At 39.6% G+C, this 23,813-nt stretch overlaps 1 protein-coding gene across 5 annotated transcripts in view; it reads right to left on the bottom strand.

Moving 5' to 3' along the window:
* LOC104683831 (myocardial zonula adherens protein) overlaps positions 1 to 23,813 on the bottom strand; it is a 54,339-nt gene that overhangs the window by 3,680 nt on the left and 26,846 nt on the right. For 4 of the 5 annotated variants that reach the window (XM_019280775.3, XM_010390840.4, XM_039557726.1 and 1 more), the window contains exons 9-13: positions 22,465 to 22,550; positions 20,233 to 20,338; positions 9,644 to 9,727; positions 9,122 to 9,222; positions 5,016 to 7,693 (exon numbers count right to left, since the gene is read on the bottom strand). In XM_019280775.3, the coding sequence (XP_019136320.1) occupies positions 7,591 to 7,693; positions 9,122 to 9,222; positions 9,644 to 9,727; positions 20,233 to 20,338; positions 22,465 to 22,550 (480 nt within the window). In that variant the 3' untranslated portion in view covers positions 5,016 to 7,590. Of the gene's footprint in view, positions 1 to 334; positions 558 to 1,220; positions 1,917 to 5,015; positions 7,694 to 9,121; positions 9,223 to 9,643; positions 9,728 to 20,232; positions 20,339 to 22,464; positions 22,551 to 23,813 lie in introns of those variants that run through there. The other variant, XM_039557729.1, reaches the window with a different exon arrangement.

The following is a 23,813-nucleotide window of genomic DNA, read 5'->3' as shown; positions in this document are numbered from 1 at the left end:
AAGGCAAATGTAGATACTTGCATATTTTAACATAACAAATACTGCTAGGCCCTTCATTTATGCAAGGGACAAAAACTCTTTAATGAAGAGTGAAGAAAGTGCAGTAAGTTCAGCATATCAACACACACAGATTTTGTTTAATGTAGAACTAATACTTTCAGAGGCCAATAATACATTCTTTAATTATATCATTAAAAGAATCAAATACAAGACAAAGTGCCTTTCCTCAAAGTCTGCCCATCTCAATTCACCATCATGAAAAGATCCCTTTATGTTTTCTTTTCTAGGAGTGATCCTGATTATATAATTTTCAGACCAAACTGTAAATTCATACCTCATAAGCTTCTTTTTGCTGTATCTGAATTGCTATGGATTCCTCTATGGATAACAGCTTAGCGGGGGAGTGGTGAAGTGGTGGCAGTCGAGCTGCTGTGATGTCATCCAAATGTTTCTTATCTCTGAGTCGTCTTTCTTCTGGAGGAACTAGAGAGCCAAATCCCCCAGGTGATTGACTGGATGAGGAACCATGAGATGATCCACTCTGCTCTCCTGATAATCTGGGAGACATGAAACACCTAAGTTGTGACCCAAGTTTGCATCACAAGGTTGAACAACTCCAGTTCCAAAACTTACTTTTAACACGTAAGAGTGGAAAATAAATCTGAAGTACTACAAAAACACAGACAAATAAAAAGTAAGCAGCACTCAGAAAAACTAGAACTATTTCTCTGCAGAGAGACAATATCACAAGCTCCTCCTGACACTGAACCAAGCTGGTTTGCTGATTTATTAGCAAACTGAAGTAGCAACGCTTTGGGGGTCACACAAGGTACAAACTGCTACTGCTACCAGAACAATGTGAACTGTAATTTTCCTAAAAGTGTAGAAAAAGCAAAAGGCTGCCAGCTATTAAAGTTCTACATGTTTTAGAACTGATCCAAAATTTTTGCCAATTGTTTAGTAGTTTTGCATCTTAAGCTATGAAATTCTGTGAAGATTCATGACAATTGTTTTAATGGGCAGAATGAGACCACTGCTCAGTACTGCGATTCTGTGGCATTTAAAACTAAAGAGCCAACATATGAACCTCGGGTGTCCTGAGACTTTAAATCTCTTTAATCATCACTAGAACATAAAGCCATCATGCTTGTTCTGTACCATTTCCAATTTTATGCACATCAAGTATCTCACAAAAGGTTTTTCTATTTCATAATACTTACACATTTGTTTTAAATTTGGGTTTTTTTATGACTGGATTCTTAGCTCTAGCCTCTAGAACTTCAATATAATGTGGTGTCTTGGGATGCTGGCTTCCAAATACATTGCATTTATGTTTTGCCACATCCTGCTCTTTTTCCAATATTTTTTCACTGTTTTCCCCATCTGCAATTGTAACTCTTTGAAAGGCATCAACCAAGGCATCTTTACTACTGTCCAAAGCAGCTGTACTTTCTGTATCATCCTCAGTATTGCTCTGAGAGACCTGCTGATCATTGTTCAGATGACTGCTCGTGGCTGGCTTGGAGACAACTTCACAAAAACAATTCTGATCCTTTGTAACAGTCTTTACTTTATCATTCTTCCTCTGAGTCCTTTGATTTTCCGAAGCTGTATTTGTGGCATCTTCCTCAATACATTCTGCCTCCTGCCTTTCAGGAGAAACATCAGAAATATCTTTAATATTAGAGTTTTCATTAAAGACTGAGGAATCTGCACTGTTCACTGTGTCCTCATTTAGGACAACTTCCTGTTTGTTTGTACTAATCTCCTCCTGTTTTGCCTGAAACTCCAACCTGACAGCAGATAACAACTCAGCTGTCCTGGCAAGTTCTTCCTCTTGGAAAATGGCAAGCTTCAGCTTTTCAGCAAAATCAGAAATCTTCTTACCCTTATCTGGAAGCCTAGCAATGAATTTCCTGAAACAAACAAAAAACAAACAAAATTATTATAAACAATCTTATTTCAATCTGAGATACAGAAGTGTTTTATTAGAATAGCTAATGGGGCCACTTTCACATTGTAACATCAGCTTCTTATTTACATACTAAACTTCTGAAACACAGCAAGATGCAAAGCACTTGCAGCACAGCAGTAACTATGTGTTGTCAGTGAAATATATGAGTCATGAAATGGTTTGGGTGGGAAGGGACCTTAGAGATCATCTCGTTCCACTCCCTGCCACGGGCAGGGACACCTTCCACCAGACCAGGTTGCTCAGAGCCCATCCAACCCTGAATACTTCCAGGGAGGGGCAGCCACAGCTTTTGTTCCAGTGCCTCACCACCCTCACAGGGAAAAATTTCTTCCTTCTGTATCTAATCTAAACCTACTCTCTTTCAATTTGAACCCAATCTCTCCTTGTCCGCCACTACATGCTCTTGTAAATAGTTTTGCCCCATCTTTCCTGTAAGTTCCCCTCAAGTTCTGGAAGGCCGCAATTAGGTTACCCCAAAGCCTTCTCTTTTCCAGGCTGAACAATCCCAATTCCCTCAGCCCTTCCTCACAGGACAGGTGTCCATCCCTGTGCCCACAGACTGCAGAGCCACACGGCTGCTGAGCGCTGCCCCGCATCCCCGCTGAAGCTCCGGGGGTACTCGCGGCCTCGCCGGCCCCCGCAGGCGCTGAACGATAGCAAGCGATTCGTCCTCTGCCGCCTGCGCGGGGACGGGCGAAGCCGGCGGTAAGCCCGGCCCGCTCCTCGGCGCCCGCGCTCCGGCAGCCCTCACCGGTCAGCCAGCAGCCGCTCCTGCCGCCTCAGCATCTCGCGGAGCTCGGGCAGCGCCCGCCCGCGCAGCCCCGGAGCCGCCGCCATGGGCACCCGGCAGCGCCCCGCGGGCCGCCATCTTGCCGGAAGCGACGGCACGGCGGCAGGGCCGGACTTGCTCGGAACGCGAACGCCGAAAAGGATCCTCCAGCCCGTCCGCCGAGCGGCGGCGGCAGAGCCCTGAGGGGCGGCCGGCGTGCGGGAGCGGGGGCCACTCAGCCCCGCGCTGGGCACTCGCCCTGATCGTACGAGAATTGCAACAACAGCTGGGAAAGCTGCGTTTTGTGTTCTGTATGGCACGTGTGACACGTACGGAGCAGCAGCTGAAAGGCTGTGCGTTTGGGACCAATTTGACACCTTTTAGCAACTTTTTGGGGCAGCACCTCAGCAGACTCTGACTGTTCCCCCTCCCCAGACACCAATTTGGTATTCTATCAAAGTTTTTCGACATCTTTTGTCTGTGGAAATTATTAAGCAAAGTCTAAACCCAATTTTTTTTCTCAAAATTCTGGAAATTTCTGCTATCATTTTTGAGCAATGCACAACTTTAAAATACAGGCGGTTCATCTTTCCTTGCCTATGTTATGCTACATTTACTATATTTTATTTTAAAATTTAGGTACTTTATCTTGTGAAATACGAATCTTTCAGTGGATATGCTCCAGCCACATTTTTAAGTGGATCATTAGCAAAACTTTACTGCAGGGTCACACTTGCCTGACGCGCTGCCCGTTCGTGTCACTGCAGGAAGGTCCGGCTGCATGAGGCTCCACAAAGGCCACAGCATCCCAGAAACAATTCAGAACTGCGGACTGTGGCATAGCACTGGCTCCAGACCACCTGAACTGGCACACGCACCCTCAGTGAGCCTCTCCGTGTAGCAGCCGTGGGGTCATTACTGAATGGTGGTTGCCCAGTGGTAGCCGGCAGCTTTTTAAAGTTGATGCCAGTGGAGGTTTCTCGATCTGAGCAGTAGTGAGAGGCACATTTCTCAGGGACTGTTGAAGCCATTGTTTTATGAGCAGGACGAAGGCAGGGCCAAGCCGGAGGGACTGGCGAAGGAAGTGCTCTGAAATGTCCACTGCCCCTTTGCTTGCACAGCTGGATGACCGAAGGAAAGGCTGCGGGCCAGGGGAAATGAGATCAATCAAGTAGGCAGCTACCCATGGAAAAAATACCACAGTCAGGGTGAGAAAAGGGATTTCCTCTTCCCTGAACTTCTAGGCAAAACTCCCCAAGGGATTTTCCACAGATGATCCAGGTAGTGCATAACAGACAGGGAAATGATCTCCAACTTTTCTTTTGGAAATATTCACATACTTTGAGTTGTAAATGGCTCCTGTGTCCTTCTTTTCTTGTGCTCCTTCCATGTTGTGCTTAAGGTAGGGCTGGAAGGGCTCTGGTCTCTCACTTACTTTTCTTTTACACATGCAAATAGCCCCAGGTGCTGAACAGGAATGAAATAAAATGTAAGTGGGATGAAACTCCCAGCATGTACATCTCCATTCTGTGGAGCAGGGATTTCCTGTGCAGAATTACTGATTTAATGCAGGGAGAACTTACTTCTCATCTTTCCATATGTAAAACTTTTCAGATGTCAAATATTTAAAGCTATCTGAAAAGCATCAATATCCAGCTCCCAAAATCCCATGTTGTAGGTTCAGCACCAAGCACTGCTGATCTCAACAAGATTGTATCAGGGCTTGTTGACAATCTGAACTGAATACACATATATAGGGAAGCATGATTTGAGTAAAAAACTTGACATTCTTCCTCTGAGCATTGCAAACCTGTAACACTGTGACTGTCATGTTTGCATGACCTCTTCTTTAGTTGACATGTAGATTGCTTTATTGTTATAGTCTTAAAAATTAATCTCTATTATCAGTAAGTGGATATAAACTGTAAATAAAGATGGGCCACAGCCATCCCAGTCTCATCCCGCTGAAGCCTGGAGAACATCATCCCAGATGGATTCAAATGTTATCTGGAGGATCTGAAGCTGTTTGGGATTTTTGTAAGAGCTGTGCTGCCCAGTTCTTGTTTATCCTGTGCAACTCAATAGGTTTTTTTTTTCATGAAAGAGTTCATCTACTTTTGTTACTTGGCTTTGAGAAGGTCTTTAGCAAGGGAGTGCCTTCCTGTTCTCAAGAGCCCATCTGCCAAAGGAAACACCGACGAGAACATCGAGGCTCCGCAGGAGCCGCCTTCCATTCCCACATGTTTTGAACAAACAAGGTTGTGAACAGTATGAGCTTGCAATGTTTTAAGGTAGGTTTATTTCTAAATGACTGTTGACACAACAGAACAACAAGTTTAAATACAGTATTTATTGCAGTTTATCCTTTTCATGTCCTACATACCAGATGTATTAAAAGCATACAATGTAATACATTATTTATACGGCATATATGAAAAGTGTATCCCAAAATACTTTCCAGAGTATCTGGAATAAATCACAAAAAATACTTGTCATGGTACAAATGTAGTCATACAATTGACTTACATTTAGTACTTTCTGGGACCTTTCTATATGGCTTTTATTGCTGTTTACAGAAATTTTACTAGTTTCTAATGTTGTAGTACTAATTACTCAGTCTCAAATTGAGAAAATTTATACAGAAGTGTTACAGTCTTTTCAGTCAGATTTTTTATTATCTGTGCTAATTTACATTACTGCTCATTTGACTGGAAAGCTCTACATTTTCATGTAACACAATTACATACATACAGTTCTTTTCCTATTCTTCACAGTTACCAAATTTAGAGCAGTAGTCCAATCAAATGATGGTCATCCAGCTCACTGCATGTCAAAATTGGCTTAAAATACAGCTTAGACTTCAGTCCTTACTTGGTTTTTTAAAAAATACCATATTTCATTAAACAGTCAAGACAGAATTTACACAAAAAACCTTTACAGTAAAAACTTAAGGCCTTGCTGCATTCCTGGTAAAGGCTTGAGCAGATTATCAAAATGTTGCAAGTCTCAGAGTTAAAACAGCTTGCAGCATTTTCAGGAGATCCTCAGGAGCATATTAAAAGCAGAGAGAACTTCCTTTGAATCTGTGTCAAAACAACATTTTGATACTTATCCTGCCCTCTCCTACCATTCATTGAGCACCTCACAGTCATCAGGTTCTGTTTTCTGAATTCTGACCAAAATCAGAGGGATGAGGGATTTTCACTTATTTAATCTTGCCAGTCAATGTCTTTTACAACAACATGCATTTCCTTTTATCTAAAAATACCACCTTCATCCATTTATCTTAAGTTTAAAGGTAATTTTCACAAACCATGGCGCAGAATTCAAGTCCTGAATTACAGAGGGACTATTTGGGCACAAAAATGCTAAAAGACATTCTGTAAGACCTAAAGCTGTATCCCTAATGGACATTAATATACCTGTGGGGATTAGTTTTTTGTGTCTTTCTCTTCCAAAACAGATACTGTCTGTTTAATATTTGCTGTTATCAGCCACTAGATGGAGATAAGATTTCACAGGTACAAAGCTTATCCCTGAAATCAGAGTTGAGTCGTTACTCATCTTCTTGTGGGTTCAATATGAGGTAAATATTATTATTTTAAATACAACTTTAGTTAAGTGTACTTGATTTGAACAGACAGGACTGAAATTGCATTAGGCTGGAGATAAAAGCCCCCTTTGTGAACCTCCTGGGATTGACACTGCATGCAAGAACAATACTGATCATACAAAACCTAAGTTGTTAGTTTTCTGTTGCAGTTAATTAATACAAAAAGGTCCTTCATCCATGTTAACAGAATTACGATAAAATATTCCTAATTAATTTTAAGTTCACTAAGAGTGGAAGATCAAAACAAGATGTAAATAATACCGTATATGTATATTTAAATTAGATCAGTACTAGATACAGTCAATCCTGCTGCTACTTTGAAGCCAAAAATAAGATTTTAAGTGCTTTGGACAAAAAAATAGTACTCAAACCCCAAAATCCTGATTCAGGATTGCTATTGCTGTTGGAATTTCAAGGACTGCTGCAGGTTGCAGTAGGCAAAATTTTGTTTAATGAAAACTCCTTCCTCAAATGGAAAAGTAAATAAATAAAGTGTCAGGGATGTTCCCACACAGTTACTACTGAATGTATCACCCATGGTCACTCTATCCCACGACTGAGAAAGTGCAAACCAGGGCCTCAGTCCAACAAAGCAAATTCCATTATAATCTGCTCTGTGCCTTACTATTTTGAGCAGCAAACACTATATTCATCTGCATGTGTTGAAGGAATTGTTTCAAACAGCCCACTTCATCTCTCCCTCCCAAGCGAACAGTGCTGGGTACAAGAGAGCTGCTCCCAGGTGAAGAAAGCCCTCAACTGTACCAGGTCTCTGTGACAGGTGTGATCCACCCCAGTCTGAACAGATTCAGAGCTTCCACACTAATTCCCTCTGCCAGCACAGCTTCAGATACTGCTTCCAGTAGTAGTGACAACAGAATATATTAGAGCTTTGGTACACAACCAAATTACAACACAATTGAAGAAAAAAACCAACTGTACAGCTATACAAGTCCTTCTTACAGGCATTTGAAATGACTATTGCATTAGACAGCTTCTAAAGAAGCAGTATTGCCTGACTGCTGCTTCACTCAGCCTGCTGCTTCCCTATTCCCTCACAGGTAACATCAGTAGTAACTTCAGGTATGAAGTTACTAAAGAGCTGCTTTCAGGATAAATTTAGCAAGACTCCATGCTGCTGTTCTTCTCTATGAATGGATAAAAATTTATCTAACTAAGCTGCGAAGGCGCAAGATACCTGCTCCTATTTAGAAAGCTCGATGAGTTGAATGCTCAGGATGTACTGGGTTTTGTGCTAAATTCCAGCACTCTCTTGAACGGGGTGTATGTCCTCACCGGCCTTGGACTTTCAGGGGATCTGTTCTCAGTGCTTGTGCTGTTCAGGAGACAAGAGAAATCTTACAGAGTTAAGGTTAGAGTATCACACAGCTGAGCTCACAATGCCATGGCAATGAACTTGTGCCCTTGTGTTGATAGTGTCAGGCTAAAATTAAACTAGTCAGTGTATTTGGTATGTTCCATATTTCTTTTCTATAATGCCACAAAGAATATTTGATAAAAACTGTGGCAGATACTGTCACATTTACAGGCTGGCATTTGCTGGAGCTCATAGTAGAATGTCCAGCAATAAAGTTATTAGGACTAAGGATCCTGCAACAAAAAAAGATAGCAATATTGCATTTAAGAACACAATTAATCATTAAGAGTAATTCTATGAAATCTAAACTGCACAGAAGTGCATTCCTGCACAGAGATAAATCTCAAAAATAGGAAAATATCAGATAAGTAGGGGCTGTGCTTACATACAGAGGGGCCCGAGAGAGAGCAACAAAGATAAGTTTCTATTGACAATCTGAGTGAAAAACTGTATTTAAGGTTTCAAAACACATGCCATTAAAATATGCTCTAGGCTGAACTCCGAAATGAGTGTATTTTTAAATTATGAAGGAAATTTTAGTTTGCTTACTGATTTCATATACTAATTTACATTCCTCAAACTAAATGATTCAGTTTGCAGGGCAGTTACAATGAACAAGTTTACTTGTTGGTAATAAAAGTAATGTGAAGTGGTCCTCATTATCTTACTGGTTTCTTCCTGTTTAACCCTTCCCTGCGGTGACTTGTGGCGAAGACTGAAATGCCAGTGCAGAGTCCTGCTCCCAGCGCTCAGTGCCCTGCTGCAGGCTCAGGGCAGAGAGAGCTGAGGAGAAGGGGAGGCACCACACCCGGTCTTTAGAAACCAGGCTCCAGAGCCACTGGCCCCACAGAGCAGCAACAGCGTTCCCGTGCAGATGTCGCGTTGTCACGGCACTGTTTACCTGGCAATCCTCCACCTTGGGCCAGGAGATCTCCAGGACTTACTGCAGCCCTCCACTGTTGGTGTTACCTGCTCTCCCCGTGGTCCTGGTCACACCTCCGGGCACACAGGGTAGACTGTGCCTGGAGCCAGCGCTGAGCAGCCTCGGGCAGAGCTGTGCAGTGTCTGTGGCTGAGCTGCCAGCAGCCACTCTGCACCAATACTTCTCATACCTCACGGTCCCCTCTCTGAATTCAGCTTTACTCTTGACTTAAATCACATTATTGGCAATAACTACTCCCCAAGGGTTTGCAGTATGTTTGCATCTTTAAGAAAACAATGAATCCTAAACCATAGATCACTGAAGTAAACTGCACCTAGGAGTGAAGTGCCCTTTTAAACTCCACAATCCACTCAAATAGTTTATTAGCAAAACGGTTTACTAATACAGCACTGATAAGGGACATTATGAGGAATTTTCCTACAAACAAGCAGAAAAATAAATACCTGTATGGAAGATCACATTCTACGGCAGTATCTCTGGTTTCTGTATTGGTCTTTCGTTGGTTTTCCATTAAGTAGTCCAGTTTATCTTGTAATTCTTTATTCTGGGAATCAGTAATTTTCATCACAAGTTTATTTAATTTATGTTAATTAAACAAGGAAATAAAATTGCACATTGCACTCTCCCCACAAGAAATAGTGTATAAGTATTTATTGAGAAAATAAAGGAATCCTTAATTCTGGAAAGAATATAAATTAAACCAACAGTTTTATTCAGAAGCTTCTGGTTTAAGTCATTATAAAACCATTTTAAAATTGTAAGTTAAGAAACTTAGCATGAATATTGAGACTTTATTACATACATTCCTGACTGTATGACTGGTGTCGTAAGTTTAATTTCCATTTGAGAACAGCAAATACATATAGTAATTATACATCCAGGTAACACTGGATGACATTTGTTCAAACTTAATTTGGTTTCATAAAATAATCACAATAATGCAAACTTAAAAGGTAATGCCTTACCTCACATTCTAAGAAAGAGATTTTTTCTAAAAGCTGTATTATAAATAATTCCTTTTCTTTTACTTTCTTCCTTAGCATTTCAATCTATGAAGAAAAACAAAGACATTTAGTCTGATGGGGATGGGAAAAGGAAGAAAAGGATCTAGGTATCACAGGAAGAAAACATGTTTAATATTATTGTTCAGCAGTAACTGAATACCTGTAAGTATTCACAAACTGCTTTAATCACTGGATTAGCTACCAAATTTAGTGGACTTTTACTAAAGAGAATTCATTCTATAGAACAGCTAAACTGAAATCAAGGAACACTCAGAATGCATTCATTTTTCTATGGCAGTCATTGCAAGAATGACCATTTCTGAATACTTGGGTCAAATTTTCCATGCATTCTCACCAGTCACTTTTAAACACTGTAGCTTAAAATCAATGCTGTGAAAAAACACTAACGTCCCTTTCAAAACCACCAGTGTAAAATTTTTCAGCATATCTGGAAACAGGGATTAATAGAAATATTCCCATCTTGCTAAAAGAGAAAGATAAAATCCTCAAGGCACAATAATGAAAACAACAGCAGTACTACCACCCTCCCAAAAATTTACTGCTAGAAAATTATAAAATATTTTAAAAAAACATACAGAACTATGAAAGAAATTAAGCAAAACAAATACATATATTGAACTGAAAAATGAAAAGTTATAACACCAACTGAACTTTAATTTAGCCTCCATGACCTTCAGGTATCACATCTCACTGACACAATGATCAGCTGTTACTTGGAAAAGCTAAAACATAAATGCCATACAGTGTTTGCAGAATACAGGAGTGCTATCATCATCCATCTTTCTCAAAATCCGGTATTTCCTTTTTTTCTCTTTTAAAGTCCATGTAAAAACCACCCATGTCATCTAAAGCTATTATCATTTCAGTTTTCAACTCACAGAAACACAAAGCTTGTAGCATTTTCAGAAAATCTTAGAACATACCTTGATCTTTATATTTAATTACTACTTTGTTTAATAGTATGCCTGAATGAAGTCAGCTATGTCTTCACTGGTTCAATAGCTTCAGTCCTGCCAATAAACTCCACTTTAAAAAGATAAACTGTTCTCTTAGGACTTTCAAGTGGATCTTTTCTATTAATATTCTGTTCTCCTACTGTGCATATAAGGAAGTAATACTAACATCAGTAATCAGTGCCAAAGAAGCCCAAAGCCAAGCACCGCTGTGTGATCACACTGACACACAGCCATTCTTGCTTGTTATTGAGAGTAATCAACTCCATCAGCTACCTAGGCTGGTTTTTACATCAAACACAAAATATTTCTGTTTCCAAATAAGTGATCAAATTATCTGTCATCCAAAAGCAGTACCAAACTCTTGTGCTTCACAGGCATGTACCTTAACTTATATTCATTCTGTGATAGAAAGATCCTAAGACATGAAATACACTGACAGTAACCATTACGTTCACCAGTATCATGTACAAATAGATTTTGTGTAAGTTAAAATTAAAGTTCCATTTATTCTTCACATTGGCTACAGAAAGACAAACTCCCTAAGGATGTTTTTGAGTTACTTTAATTAGAATAGTCTGAAGGCAAAGATGAGCATGGACACCTTAAAATCTAACGGAGAATACAAAAAGGAAGATTTTGACAAACAGCTTCCTCTCCTTCCCAAACACAGAACTGAACTCCAAAAAGACATTTTGTAGTTTGGTGAGGATGCTCTAGGGAGCAGCAGACTGAAGCATACACAACAGTACCGCCAGCCTCTCTGTAACAGAGTACCAGTCAGAACCCATTAAAACCATGCCCTTGCCCCAGAATCACACCAGATTTTTAAATATGTCTTCTTTTCTGCAGAGAATATGGTCCTACACAATCCCATGCTCAGTGTCTCAGTCTAGCAGTCAAACAGAATGGTGTGGTTAGACCATGCCGGTTACAGAATGATCAGGCTGTGAATTGTGTAACTTACATAAACTTATATAAAACCTTTTGGTGGATCTTTAAACATTTGGAACTCAGACACAGCCACACACCCCAAATACATTTCAGGAGAAATAAATGCAACAGTGGCTAAAATGAGAGGCTGTTTCAGCACCAGGAAAAATGTCCAGCAGTCCTGCTCCCTGGATGCAACAGAGCACCCTGTGAGGCCACTGCAGAAGGAAAGCAGGATGAGAATGGAGCAGGAATGCTGCATCCCCAGACACATGGCCAAACAGCTGCCTCAGCAGCTACTGCAGTCCAAGGGCTGAAACAAGTGGCCTGACACAGATGACACATCCCAGCAGAGTAACTTACTATAAAAATAAGTTTATTTACTGAATAAGGACTTGGGTACACATCATCTTATGCCATTAGCCCCAGGAATGAAAAACCTGATTTGATTAATCCTTGAGAGGGTATGTCACAGGAAACCAGGAAAAACAGGAATAACTCTATGAGATTATATTAATATATTACTATATTAAATTTTAAAAACCCCAAAACCCACAAATCCAAGTCTTGAGAATTTCTTTGTTTCTAGAAGCTTCATAAATCAAGAGAACAACTAGCAGGTGACAGAGCAATAGACTTTAACTCTGGGTTGAATACAATGTAAAGAGGAAGAGAGGAGAAGCAAGATGGGTCAAACACAATACTGAACTCCGGGCCTGAGTGGTGGCCAGAATAGACTGGTCAGAATGGTCAGAAACAAATCACTGCAAACCAAAGACTCTCAAATTCCATGGACTGACTCTTGTATCCAAGTAATTTCTGGACTGACTCCAGGATAAAATTATCATCAAGATGTTCCTATGTTTTCTTTGGTCGATGCCCACGGCCTATAATCCACCTCATCCTTGCTGTCTGCAGACTTCAGCATTCCAGCTCACTGAACTCAGCAACTTGCTCCCAAACCTGGCTTTTGCACAACTACCCTCTCAGATTTCTTCATAATTTTCTACAAGCACTATTCAGGTACATCCTTCAGGTTCACTCTTCCAACCTTCTCTAGAAATGTCCAGACAGACTTCCCCTAGCACTTAATTCTTGACCTGACTTACATTGTTAAGACTCCACATTTCTACCTGTACTTCTATAACCTTCATGTCTACATTAAGCACTCAAACAAAACTGGCAACATACTTAGAAATATCAGTTACATCAATTAATTTCAAAACAGTTGTACTAACAGTAGTAATGTCACTTTAGCAACCCTGGGCCACAGTCACCCTTTTTCTTACCACTTCATTCTCTCTTACCTCCCCCAACCCACTGTATCCATTGTTCCTGCTTTCCCTTCTCCTGTTGGGAGATATCTGTCTATTCCAAAACTGTGAAGAGAAAAGCTACAAGGCCCAAGCTACAGTTTGTAATTTATCTGGTGTGCCAGCAACTGAGGGGCATCACGTGCTCTCAGCCCTTCAGCCACCCCACCTCAATCCCCAGCATTGCCCTGTCGGGCAGAGAAAGGGCAACTGATCTCTCCCCATCCTGGCACAATCCATGAAGTTCCCTGCCAATGGTGCTGGATGTACAGCTTGCATTTCACATACCCACTGCAATTTCTAATGATCTGAATCAGTCCAACATGGAATGTGAATCATCCTGAATTTATCCATTGACTCAGGATTAATATGGTCATGCACTTCTTTTTAAGCTCTCTCATCCTTTTTTCCACCCTACTACTGTTACCCCCTCTATGCTTTTGCCTCCTTCTGAAACTTTGAGGTCATTTCTCAAACTGCTTCAATCTTCCCACTGTCACTTTATCTTGCTGCATCTCCCAGAACATTCAATTCTTCTTGTCCATCCCATCAATGAAGATCTCTTTCTTTCTCACTGCTGCACCTTATATAGAGTCTCCAAATACCAAACAATTGTCACAGTACTTGAATGGGCTGTGTAAATACTTTCTAGGAGGAGCTGCACTTCTGACTTTCTCCTGCACCATCAAGCAACTAAACTTTGCTTCACTAAGATGGAAAGTGAGATATAAGAGTCAACAGCATTAAACTGATCTTGTGGACAGAATACCTAAGAAGAACAGTCAGGAAGAGAATTGGAGAATTCAAGACCTAAAAGGAAGAGTCTCTAAAGAAATGCTGGATATGTGAGTAGCGGTATTAGAATGAAAAGTCAACAGAATTACTAAGCTACTAAAGCAGAAGGAAAAAGCATCTTGAGAAAAAACTAAAATTGTGTTTAAATGTAGAGCCTTTATAAAGAAAGCCTGAAATAGGAAACTTTATTTTATTCTGTGTAACTCAGACACAGATTTGGAGGCATTAAACTACACAGTGATCTCCTGGATTGGAACAGACCCAGCTATTAGGTAAACACAGTCAACATTTACCACTTGATAGTATTATCCATTAGTTTAAAATATTTATCAGGACGTAGTTTTAATATATGTAAGTATCATATTACTCAAGTATGCTTATATTTTCCTTATTCATCTACCATTAATGGATTGGGCATCAGTAACACCAATATAGAGACATGAACAAATTGGTCATAAATATGACTACACAGGACAAACACATGCTACACAGCATGCACAAAACAAGACAGATGACACATTGTAACATCAGCCTGAACTCTCAGAGGTAATTGCTGTACAAGGAAAACAGGATTTTCCCCAGTCCAGTATTTCACTGGACCTTAACTGGTATTTATGAGAGGCTAGACAAGTGTTGAAATTTTTTCAGGGAGAATAATACAGTAAATAGGAATGAGCACCTTTGCCTTTTAATCCTCCTTAAATCATGTGAGCAACTTATCAATACTTTTTGTATTTTAAAATTCACATTGCACTTACAGAAAAAGTAACAACTGATTGATTTAGGTTAATGCACCAACATAGAGACCTTCCTAAATGAATGAGCTCTATAAACGCATTATGCCAGTGGTTGATGTCCACATATGGCTAAAGCAGAGGCTGGCATATCCTAATGAGTTACAGACATTGGCTCATTGTCTGCACATCAACCCACCTCGTTAAGCACTACCTTAGTAATGGGCAAGTTTTCTAATTAATGACTTGGCCTGGCAATTCCCAGCTGAAAGTGCTGATGTTATGCATATATAAACACTCTCACCAAACACCAGCAGTGCTTCTACCTCTGCCAATAGATAAGCAATGTACTGCTTGCTTAAGTCCACTAAGGAATGCCAAACGCTTGTATTGGGGAGGGGTGGAGGAGGGTGTGGCAAGTTATTCGTGTTCTGTCCTTTATCTTCTTCCTCAAATCTCGCAAGGTGGGTTTCTCTTTCTACATTTCTCGTTCTGCATTTTTGTTGTTGTTTTGTTTTTATGGTAGGTACTATGCAGTGCAGATTTTGGTTAACAAAAGTTTGGCATCTGTTGTTGGTAATTCCATCTTGTCCTCCTCTGTGCTTCTGTGTGGCTTCTTTTACTTGACCTTGAAACTGTTCTTCCATATTCAAAGAGGGAAAATTCTCTGTATATCTGAAGTTGGACTGTCTTGATACAGATGTTTTCAGATGGTCAAGTCTTTTGTGGAAAAATTTCTTCTTTTATACCCCATTTGTGCAATACAAAATATCTTCTGCATTTGGGATATCATTTGCTCATTAGCACTTTTTCCTTTCATGCAAGTATCTTCCCCGACAGAACAGGAGACAGCTTCTCCCTGGTGTCTGCTCACCATTTATTATCCAACGAATCTGAGACTAAAGCTGGAGAACAGCTCATGGGCCATGACCTAGAGACAGTTCAATTCAGTAGTTAGGGGAATTTCACGTGAAATCTGAGTTCTGTAGATAATTTCTTGGCATGAAATCAAATATCCTTTTTTCTTCAGACCCCTTCAGAACAGCTTCCTATATCTGCATCAACCCCCTCGCCTTGCTTACAAAATGTAAATGCTTATTTCCTTCCCTCTCCTGCTTCTCAACAATGAAACATTACATATAAAATTAGCTTATTGTGCAATGAAATTGCATCCATTTCAAAGTGAATTGCACAAATCTCAGAACTAAACCTCTCTTAAATCTCTCCAGGTTTGAAATTGAGATCAAGCCACAAAATAATTATTTTGTTAATTTAAAATCAAATTTTTTTGTATTTGTTTTGTATTTCATTTATCTTACATGACAGTTTCATTTCCTACCCTGGCAGATCAACAGGATGAACTGGTTGACCCTATCAGATAGATACTCAGAAGAGAAGCTTTTACCCCTCTCACAGAACAAGAGCAATTTCAACCCCGAAGGAAACAATGTGGTAGCAGCTTCCCATGCCCTGCTGTGGTGCCTCTGTGCCTGCATCTGCCTGCCCAGTCCCATCTCTGCAGGGGAAAGTCCTTAGTGGAAGGGCCTCAAGTTTGTGTGCCTCTGCCTTTCACCTGAATTTCCCTGCAAATTCTTCCTCTCATCAAACTGTCTTTTTCCTGGATTGTCTTTGCAAGTCTCTCTCTGCCCAGCCATACTTTGAGATAGCGTCAAAGGCAAAGGCTAAAAAATCTCTGAGCTTTGGGTGACCCACTCTGGCCATCTGTCTCTCCTCACTTGTTTTTTGAAAGCCTGCAATGTACAAATAGCATGAGAAAAGGGCTGGGTTTCTAAACACCTGCCAGATACAAGTCCTGCACTTTTAACTGCCAGCGTTTCATATCAAATGTACTACACTAAGCAGTGAGCAAATAGATTTGTGTAACAAACAAGTTCAGCACATGGATGAATCTGTCAGCCATAAATCATCTGCAGTCTCTCTTTAATGAGAACATGAGGCTTTAAGACTATGCAGGATAAGTTTCTGCTCAGCTGGTGCACTAATGGGCAGCAATTTTTTGCTCTCATAGAAAAGTATCCCTATGAGGATGAAAAATGTGTGTGCATGAGAGCTAACACACAGAGATATTGAAAGTCTGACTCCAGCAAACTTCCATTTTATTTCTTCCATTTATTTTTCTTCTGAAAGTTATTTTCTGTGCTCCTGTTTAATTTATGACTGGTTTAACTAGATCAAGTTGAAAAAGGTTCTATTAATACCTGAGATGGAAGGATTTCTTTTAAGAGGAAAAAAATTAGAAGCAAATTATTTCTTTGCTAAGGAGTATAAGCACACTGAATTGTGAGTGTCCTTCTCTGCCTGGGCTCAATTCCCTAGATCATATAAACACTGCATTCAGTGCCAACATGATGAGACTTATGAAGAGGAAGGTGTTAATACTCTTTCCCTCCATGGCCTCCTACATTTGGTGCTTCTCTGCCAGCATCCCCTTTTATGCCTAAGTTAGGATTGACCACCACCTCCTAACACTTTTTTAAATGCCATCAAAACAGCATCAGAGGTGTTAGAGCTGCCCGCTGCATCAGAAAACTCCACTATAAAGTTTCTCTTTCACTTCGTCCTGACTGCTTGCTGTTCTTTTATAGAATGTCTTGCACCTGTCACTTGCAAATGATCCATCATCTTTCCCAAGAAGGGCTTAAGAGCAATCTATTTTGGGATTTTTTTCAGCCAGGAGATTCATCTCAGTACTTGTCCAACTTTGACAATTCTCCATATGAGTTTGAAGCAGTATATCTTGTTTGTTCAGCATCCCTTTGAAGTGATGTTAATTTCTCCAATTTCTCTGAATTGGAGATTGTAACAGCATAAACTCGTTGTGATTTACACTGGAAGAATAAACCCCTTATTTATACTTCAGATCTGTGTCCAATACATGATGATTAATACTAAATAAATCTCATCCTGCAGTCAAGCAAGTATAGGCTTTCTCACCTAGCAGCTCATAGAGTAGCTCTGTTCCAGCTTCCAACAAAAGCACTGCTGATAATTTTGACTACTTATTTTCCTTCCACTTCTCTCCTGAGTTTCAAAACCACATGTCAAAACCACGACACCAGGTTAGCCTGTTCTCACTCTGCTGTCATGCCACAGAGAAGCTAAGAGTTTCAGAAAGAAAGATTTCTAGCTTTTGAATTACTTGATTATTCTTTCTCAATTATTTAAATGCAAGTTATCAATATCATTATAATACCCTCATAAACCCTAAGATGGCATGTTATTTTACAGATACCAGCCATGAAAATACTGCAATAATGAGTAACATGACAGGTTTTCATTGCACTTTTCTTGCTATTCCTTGCCATTAAATTCTGCAATCAGTTAAATTTAGTGTAGGGAGGATGTGTGTTTAAATATACCCTGATGAACATGTCTTCCGGGACTTAAATAGTAGTGCAATCTTCCCTATTTACTCTAGCAGATATTTTTAGTGCTGCTGCTCACTAGTTTTTAACCTAACTTCAGAACAGACTCTTCAGATAGCTTTGCTTTTCAATATTTTCATTGCCAGTTTCTCAGCTTCTATGGCATAGTTAGTGAGTGCTTGCTTAAAATGAGCCAAAAAATACTTATCTAATGTTATGTAGAGAAGAGCACAAAATCATGAAAAGCACCACATGCTTGGATAGTTGAGGGCATACATATCTACAATGCTTTTTCTCTTGCCCCATGGTGAACAGCTACTCTTCTCTACATTATTAAAGCTGCTATTTTTAGGCCTTTAATTAAGAGTCCAGTTTAAAATAGCGCATGCCAACTATATTGTGGGTATTTTCTTGAACACAGTACAAACACAGCAACAAATAGCACGAAATTAAAAAGCAAAGCCCCAAACATTAAATGCCTGATGTACTTGGTACCACCTGACCTGATCAAACCTCTGGTACAGGAGTCTTTAGCTACCTCACTAGTGAAAATACAGATGTAGCTACAGATGTTCATGCCGTTCTCAAGGAAGCTGAATTAAAAATTAGAACACACAAGGACTAAAGGAGAGAGCAAAAATATTTAGCCTATGGTTATGTGGCAATCAAGGACTGATAGAAGTTTAACTGAATCTGAAGAGCAGGCAGTCAGACAGCAGTTAGAAGCAGACATGTTTGACAATTAAGTAGTGACTTGGTCACCTAACACTCATTAAATATGATAACCAGATGATCTAGATGGGCTTTCTGTGTATATGAAGGCACCAACAGAGATTCATTACAAGGAATCAGCAAGCTAAACTCACCCATTAAATCTAATATTTATGATATCATAATCATTGGCTCAGGCTTTGTATGTGGTTTTATTCCAAAACAAAACATGGAGTGGAAAGGATTTGTTTTACCAATGCAGCCCACTAGAGGTCAACTAGCAGTTTAAAACACGTTTAGTAATAAAGGGCAAAATTTAGGCCACCATCCTCATATATTACTAGAATCATTCAGGGTGCCACATGTATAACAAATCCTTTAGAACTTTTGTTTAGAACAGACAGAAAAAACCTCATAATACAATGTCTGGTGAACACAGATACAAAACAGATTAAATAACTGTTCCCATAATGAGGGGTTTTTGTACCACTTGCACCGCCACACCATAATCCATTAATTAGATGGATTGGATTATTAGACTGAAGAAATTTTCCTTAATAGACTATCATGGTATAAAAACTGCTAGTTCAGTTTTAGACCAGCTATGATGCTTGAAAACAGTGATAATGGCAAACTAAACTAAAACCAAAACCTCAAGACTTGACGTGTCTGTTATGACTTTAATCCTTCTGTGTAAAAAACACTTAGTATCACACATCTGATCATACAGAAGGACTACATCAGAATCTTATAAAACAAAGCAGATACACGTAATTACATATAAATACATACTTGACAAAAACGGAACAGCTCCATGTCTAATCAGAAATCCTGCAATAGCACATTGTGAATGCAGAAAGAATGCCTTAGATTTGAGTGGTTTCTAAATATTTGATATTTTGAATATATGATGTCCAGATACAAATCAAAGATATCTCATGAATGCCTATCCTCTGTGCAGTAGGAAGGCTCATCTAAACAGAGCTGTCAGTCTGCTTTGTAAAGCTCCAATTTAAACTTATCTATTTCCCACGTCATTCTTTCCACTTGGAGAAACAGAAATGTTTGCAATTACAGCCTTCTGACTGCAAAAGTTTCCTGACACATAAGTAGCCTGTAACCTAAAGCATCTATCCAGCAAAATTCCACTTAAAATTTTGCAGGAAATGGTATCCGCTAAGATGGTGTCCCCAGACCAGGGTAAGAAGAGATGAGCAGTGAAAAACTGTGCTTACTCACCTATTTCTGTGAGGAATCACATTAAAAAAACAAAAAAACCCAAACAAAATCCCCCCCCCAAACTAAAACAACAGAACTATAAAGGTCAGTTTTTGCCTTCCACGTCTGTACAGGAGGGAGACCCTTCATGACTAGACTGCATTGCGTCAGCAGGTACCCTCTGAATAGTTCACATTGAGCCAGAAGTTGTATGTTGCATTTCCTGAACACCCTTGAAGAAGTAAAGAATTAGTGTCAGCCTAAAGATCACGTATATAAAAGTGATCTTTATACTTATATAAAAGTATAAAACCCATAGCCACTGGATTAAACTGCTTTCATCTACTGTTTTGCTGGCTCCAGATGCTTAACTCAACTTCCACTGTAACTAAGGTGGCATAAGGCAATTGCACAAAGAACACAGTTCTCTTTGGATTATGTACTAAAAGAATCAGTGCTCCTCAAAGACGTTTTACTACACCTCACCTCCTCAACCATATGCTTGACTTTCTTCTGTTGGCAGTGGACCATGTCATCCAGATGCTTGATCCGCTCTCTCAGGCTGGCCGCTACCTCCTCCAAATGCTGCGACCTGGCAAAACATGCAAGAACCAAACCTGTAAGTGGGGAGCTATGCAGTGTAAGCAGAACAAGAACAACCCCCATAATCCACCAGAAATCAGGGCAGGCAAGTCAAATTGCACTGACAGATGTCAAATTGTCCAAAGTACAATTTAATGTGATCTTAGTCTAAGTGGCCGTCTCCACCCAATTCAACTCACCTTTGTCTTGCATACTGACATGCTTAGTCAGAGCCTGAAATGCTGACGATTAAACAATGTGACAAAACTCATCTCAAGATGTGTTTTCCTTTAAGTGAAAGGCTTTTAGACAACTAGATCTTTAGCTTCAGAGAGACACATTTAGCCTGACTTACTACTACCTGCAAATATTTTGGAAATGTATGCTAAACAAAAGCCAGGAAGCTTTCAAAGCTGTCTTACTGCAGGGGAGCCTTGAGTCAAGAATTTGGCAGAGCTGCCAACAGCAGCACAATGCTAACTGGAATAGTATTAACTCCTCAACAGTCAGCAAGAATGCTATAAATGGTTTAAATTTGTGCATACAACTCTTCAGATAGATTCTGCATTTCTTCAGATCTGTTTAATACAGAAAGTGAACACCCACAGAACTCCTGCCACAAGTTGGTTTTCAGCTTGTCAGAAAAGTAGCTTTAGAATATACAAGGAAACAGGAGTGAAGCTTTTCCGTAAGTTTTTGTCTCTTTGGCCATGGGAGTCTCCATTTTTATCTGAATGTCCAATTCTTAAAATTTGTCAAAGAAAGCAATTACTTGCTTACAAAATAAACTGCTGTACTCTTAGGTTCAGGACTGGACAGAATTTGAGAACGGGAAGAGGGGAATCAAAAACAAAAAGGCTTTTTTCATCTTGACCTGTGCACAGCAGGAAAAAAAACCTGTTAAAGAGAAAAACCATTCTAAGACAAAGCAGCAGATGGCAAACTGTAAGACATGATTCCAGTGAATGACTGAATTGTATGCTCTTTCACCCCCAAAAGAGTCTCTATTAACTGTGAAGTACTCTGCAGAAATGTAACTGCAGCACTTTGACAAGGACTCAAAAAATTCAAGGCACTGCTGCTGGTTTTTCAATTGTGCATATTAAGGTCTCACAAAACTTTAATTTATATTGTGATTGCAATTAAAGCACATATTTTGCATCTCATTGGAAGATTCAGGATCTTAAGCATTTAGAGCAATAGAGAAACGGAACAGACATCCTTTCTAAGGTGGAGCACAAGTGTCTGATAAGGTACAGACAGGTAAAGACAACTTAAGAACAAACCAGCATCATCTGAACATAGATTCATTGCTTGCACAGCATAGATTGCAACTGTGAGCTTGCTTGCATTGCAAGAATTCCTGCCTGAACATTGCCTTTACCCTTTTTACTGCAGTGTAACTTTTCACACTGAAAAGGATTCACTGAAGCGAGAAGGGTCTGTGTTATTCAGGGGTAAAGGAAACCAGCAATTATCTTTCATCTCCATATTCTATGTTGTATGCAAGTGACATCTGTTCACTTTAAGCTATTATTTTAACAGGCTGCTGCGAAAAGCCATTCTTATCCTGGAACCAGAGAAGCTGGTCACTGATCAATACAAGGCACTGAGAAGCTCTCAGCAGGGACCTCCTTTTATGTTTATGCTTCCCAAAGAACAGCAGGATGCCCAAAGCCTTAAAACTAAATTTCTGGGTGCCACAGAACCGTAAGTAGTAATCAAGTACAATTATTCAGTCTCTGGTTATAATTCATCTTTACCCACTCAAGCAGTGTCATATAAACCTTTGAGCTTAGATAGTGAAAGTATTCATAGTCAGGATTATAGTCCTCTAAATTTGAGAATACAGATTTAAGAAAAATGCAAGCCACAGATATGTCACAGCTTGTTCCATCTACAATGGACTGTACACATTTGCAAACTTTTCAGAAAAGATGCATGAAGGTGGTCTTTGTCACAAAAATTAATTGTCTTGATATTTTACACATAAATAAACCTACATTCAGATGGACAATCCCTACTGGACTGCAGTTTTAAAGTCAGAAAAGGCAAAATTCAGATGTCTTCAAAAACAAAGAAACCCCTAAAGTTTCCTAGCAATACTAAAAGTTCCACAGACATGTCATATCTCACCTTTCACTGTCGGAGTTGTTTTCAGATTTTGCTCCAGATATTTGTAGTTCATTTAATTCAAGTTGTTTTTGCAGCTGGTGACGTTCCTAAACAAGAAAAGTTATCTTTCAGTTCTCCGTGTATCAAAATGTAAAGGCTTCACAAACCATATGTCATTGCAATTCAAAGCATCATTTGTGAAATTAAAATAGAAACTGATTAAACAAAATTCATGTATTTCCTATTGCCAAGGAGCACAGAATACATAATAATAAAATCAATTTCCCAGCCATGCATGGAAATAAGATCACTTTTCAATTTTCTATTTGAAGATATACGGCTGTACTTGAAACTGAATTTTTTTCAATAAAAAGATGAGTCATCAAAATCTTTAACTACATAAATGTCAAATTGTCCACGTTATCACTCCAAAAAGATCTCCCAATCCAAGGCTGAGATAAAAGGTATTGCTGCATTTTCTTCCCCCAGAGTATTCCTGTTTAAGTGCCACCAGCACAGTGCTTGTGAAGATCTATGAGGACTTGGGGACTGAGTCAAAACAAGTTAGCAGAGAAGTAAGTGTGTTATCCACTTAAATGGGAATTTAAGAGCCATTCAGTCTCACTGGGTGAATATCAGCCAGATAAGAGCAGACTAAATAACTAATGTGAAGGAACTCATCTGTACTTGTGAACTATACTGGAATCCTACATTCACTGCATAATACTTAAAAGTTGTAGGCTGAAGCCCAGATGAAGTTAATGGAGCCACTACAGGGGCATATTAAGCTGAGTAATTTCAGTGTAATCACTAATTCTACTAATGGATTTTCAAGCATTAGATAAAAGGGACTCAATGCACATTAGACTAACCAGTCAAGCCAGCAAGACCGACTTATAAAAACCTATTTCTCAGTAGACACTGGTATTAAATATGTACTACACTAAAGTAAAATTGGTGAAAAAAACCACTTCATTTGTAAGAGCAGAAGATTTTATTCCCTCCACTGACTAAAACACTCTCTGCTCCTGTATTTGAGATAGTGAGGCACGAATCTTTAAAGATAATGAGATGCCCGCTATTGAATGAAATGAGAAATGCCAAAGTACATCCAAGACCATTTCATAGCCACGGCAGCCAAGGCTGCACTTGAGCTTCACATTCCCCAGGAACTCCTCCTTGTTGGTGAGAACAAGGTCCAGAACAGCACTTCTCCTCACTGGCTCCTCTAGCAACTGGAGAAGAAAGTTATCATCAACACATTCCAGGAACCTGGATTACTTATGCTTTTCAGTGTTGTCCCTCCAAATGATGTCAGGGTAGTTGAAAATCCCCATGAGGACCTCTTGTGAACAAGAGGCTGCTCCCAT

Source organism: Corvus cornix, chromosome 10 (genome assembly GCF_000738735.6).
Source record: "Corvus cornix cornix isolate S_Up_H32 chromosome 10, ASM73873v5, whole genome shotgun sequence".
Classification (NCBI taxonomy): Eukaryota; Metazoa; Chordata; class Aves; order Passeriformes; family Corvidae; genus Corvus; species Corvus cornix.
Note: the sequence above shows the minus strand (reverse complement) of the source record. Positions and strands in the feature narration are given on the sequence as shown.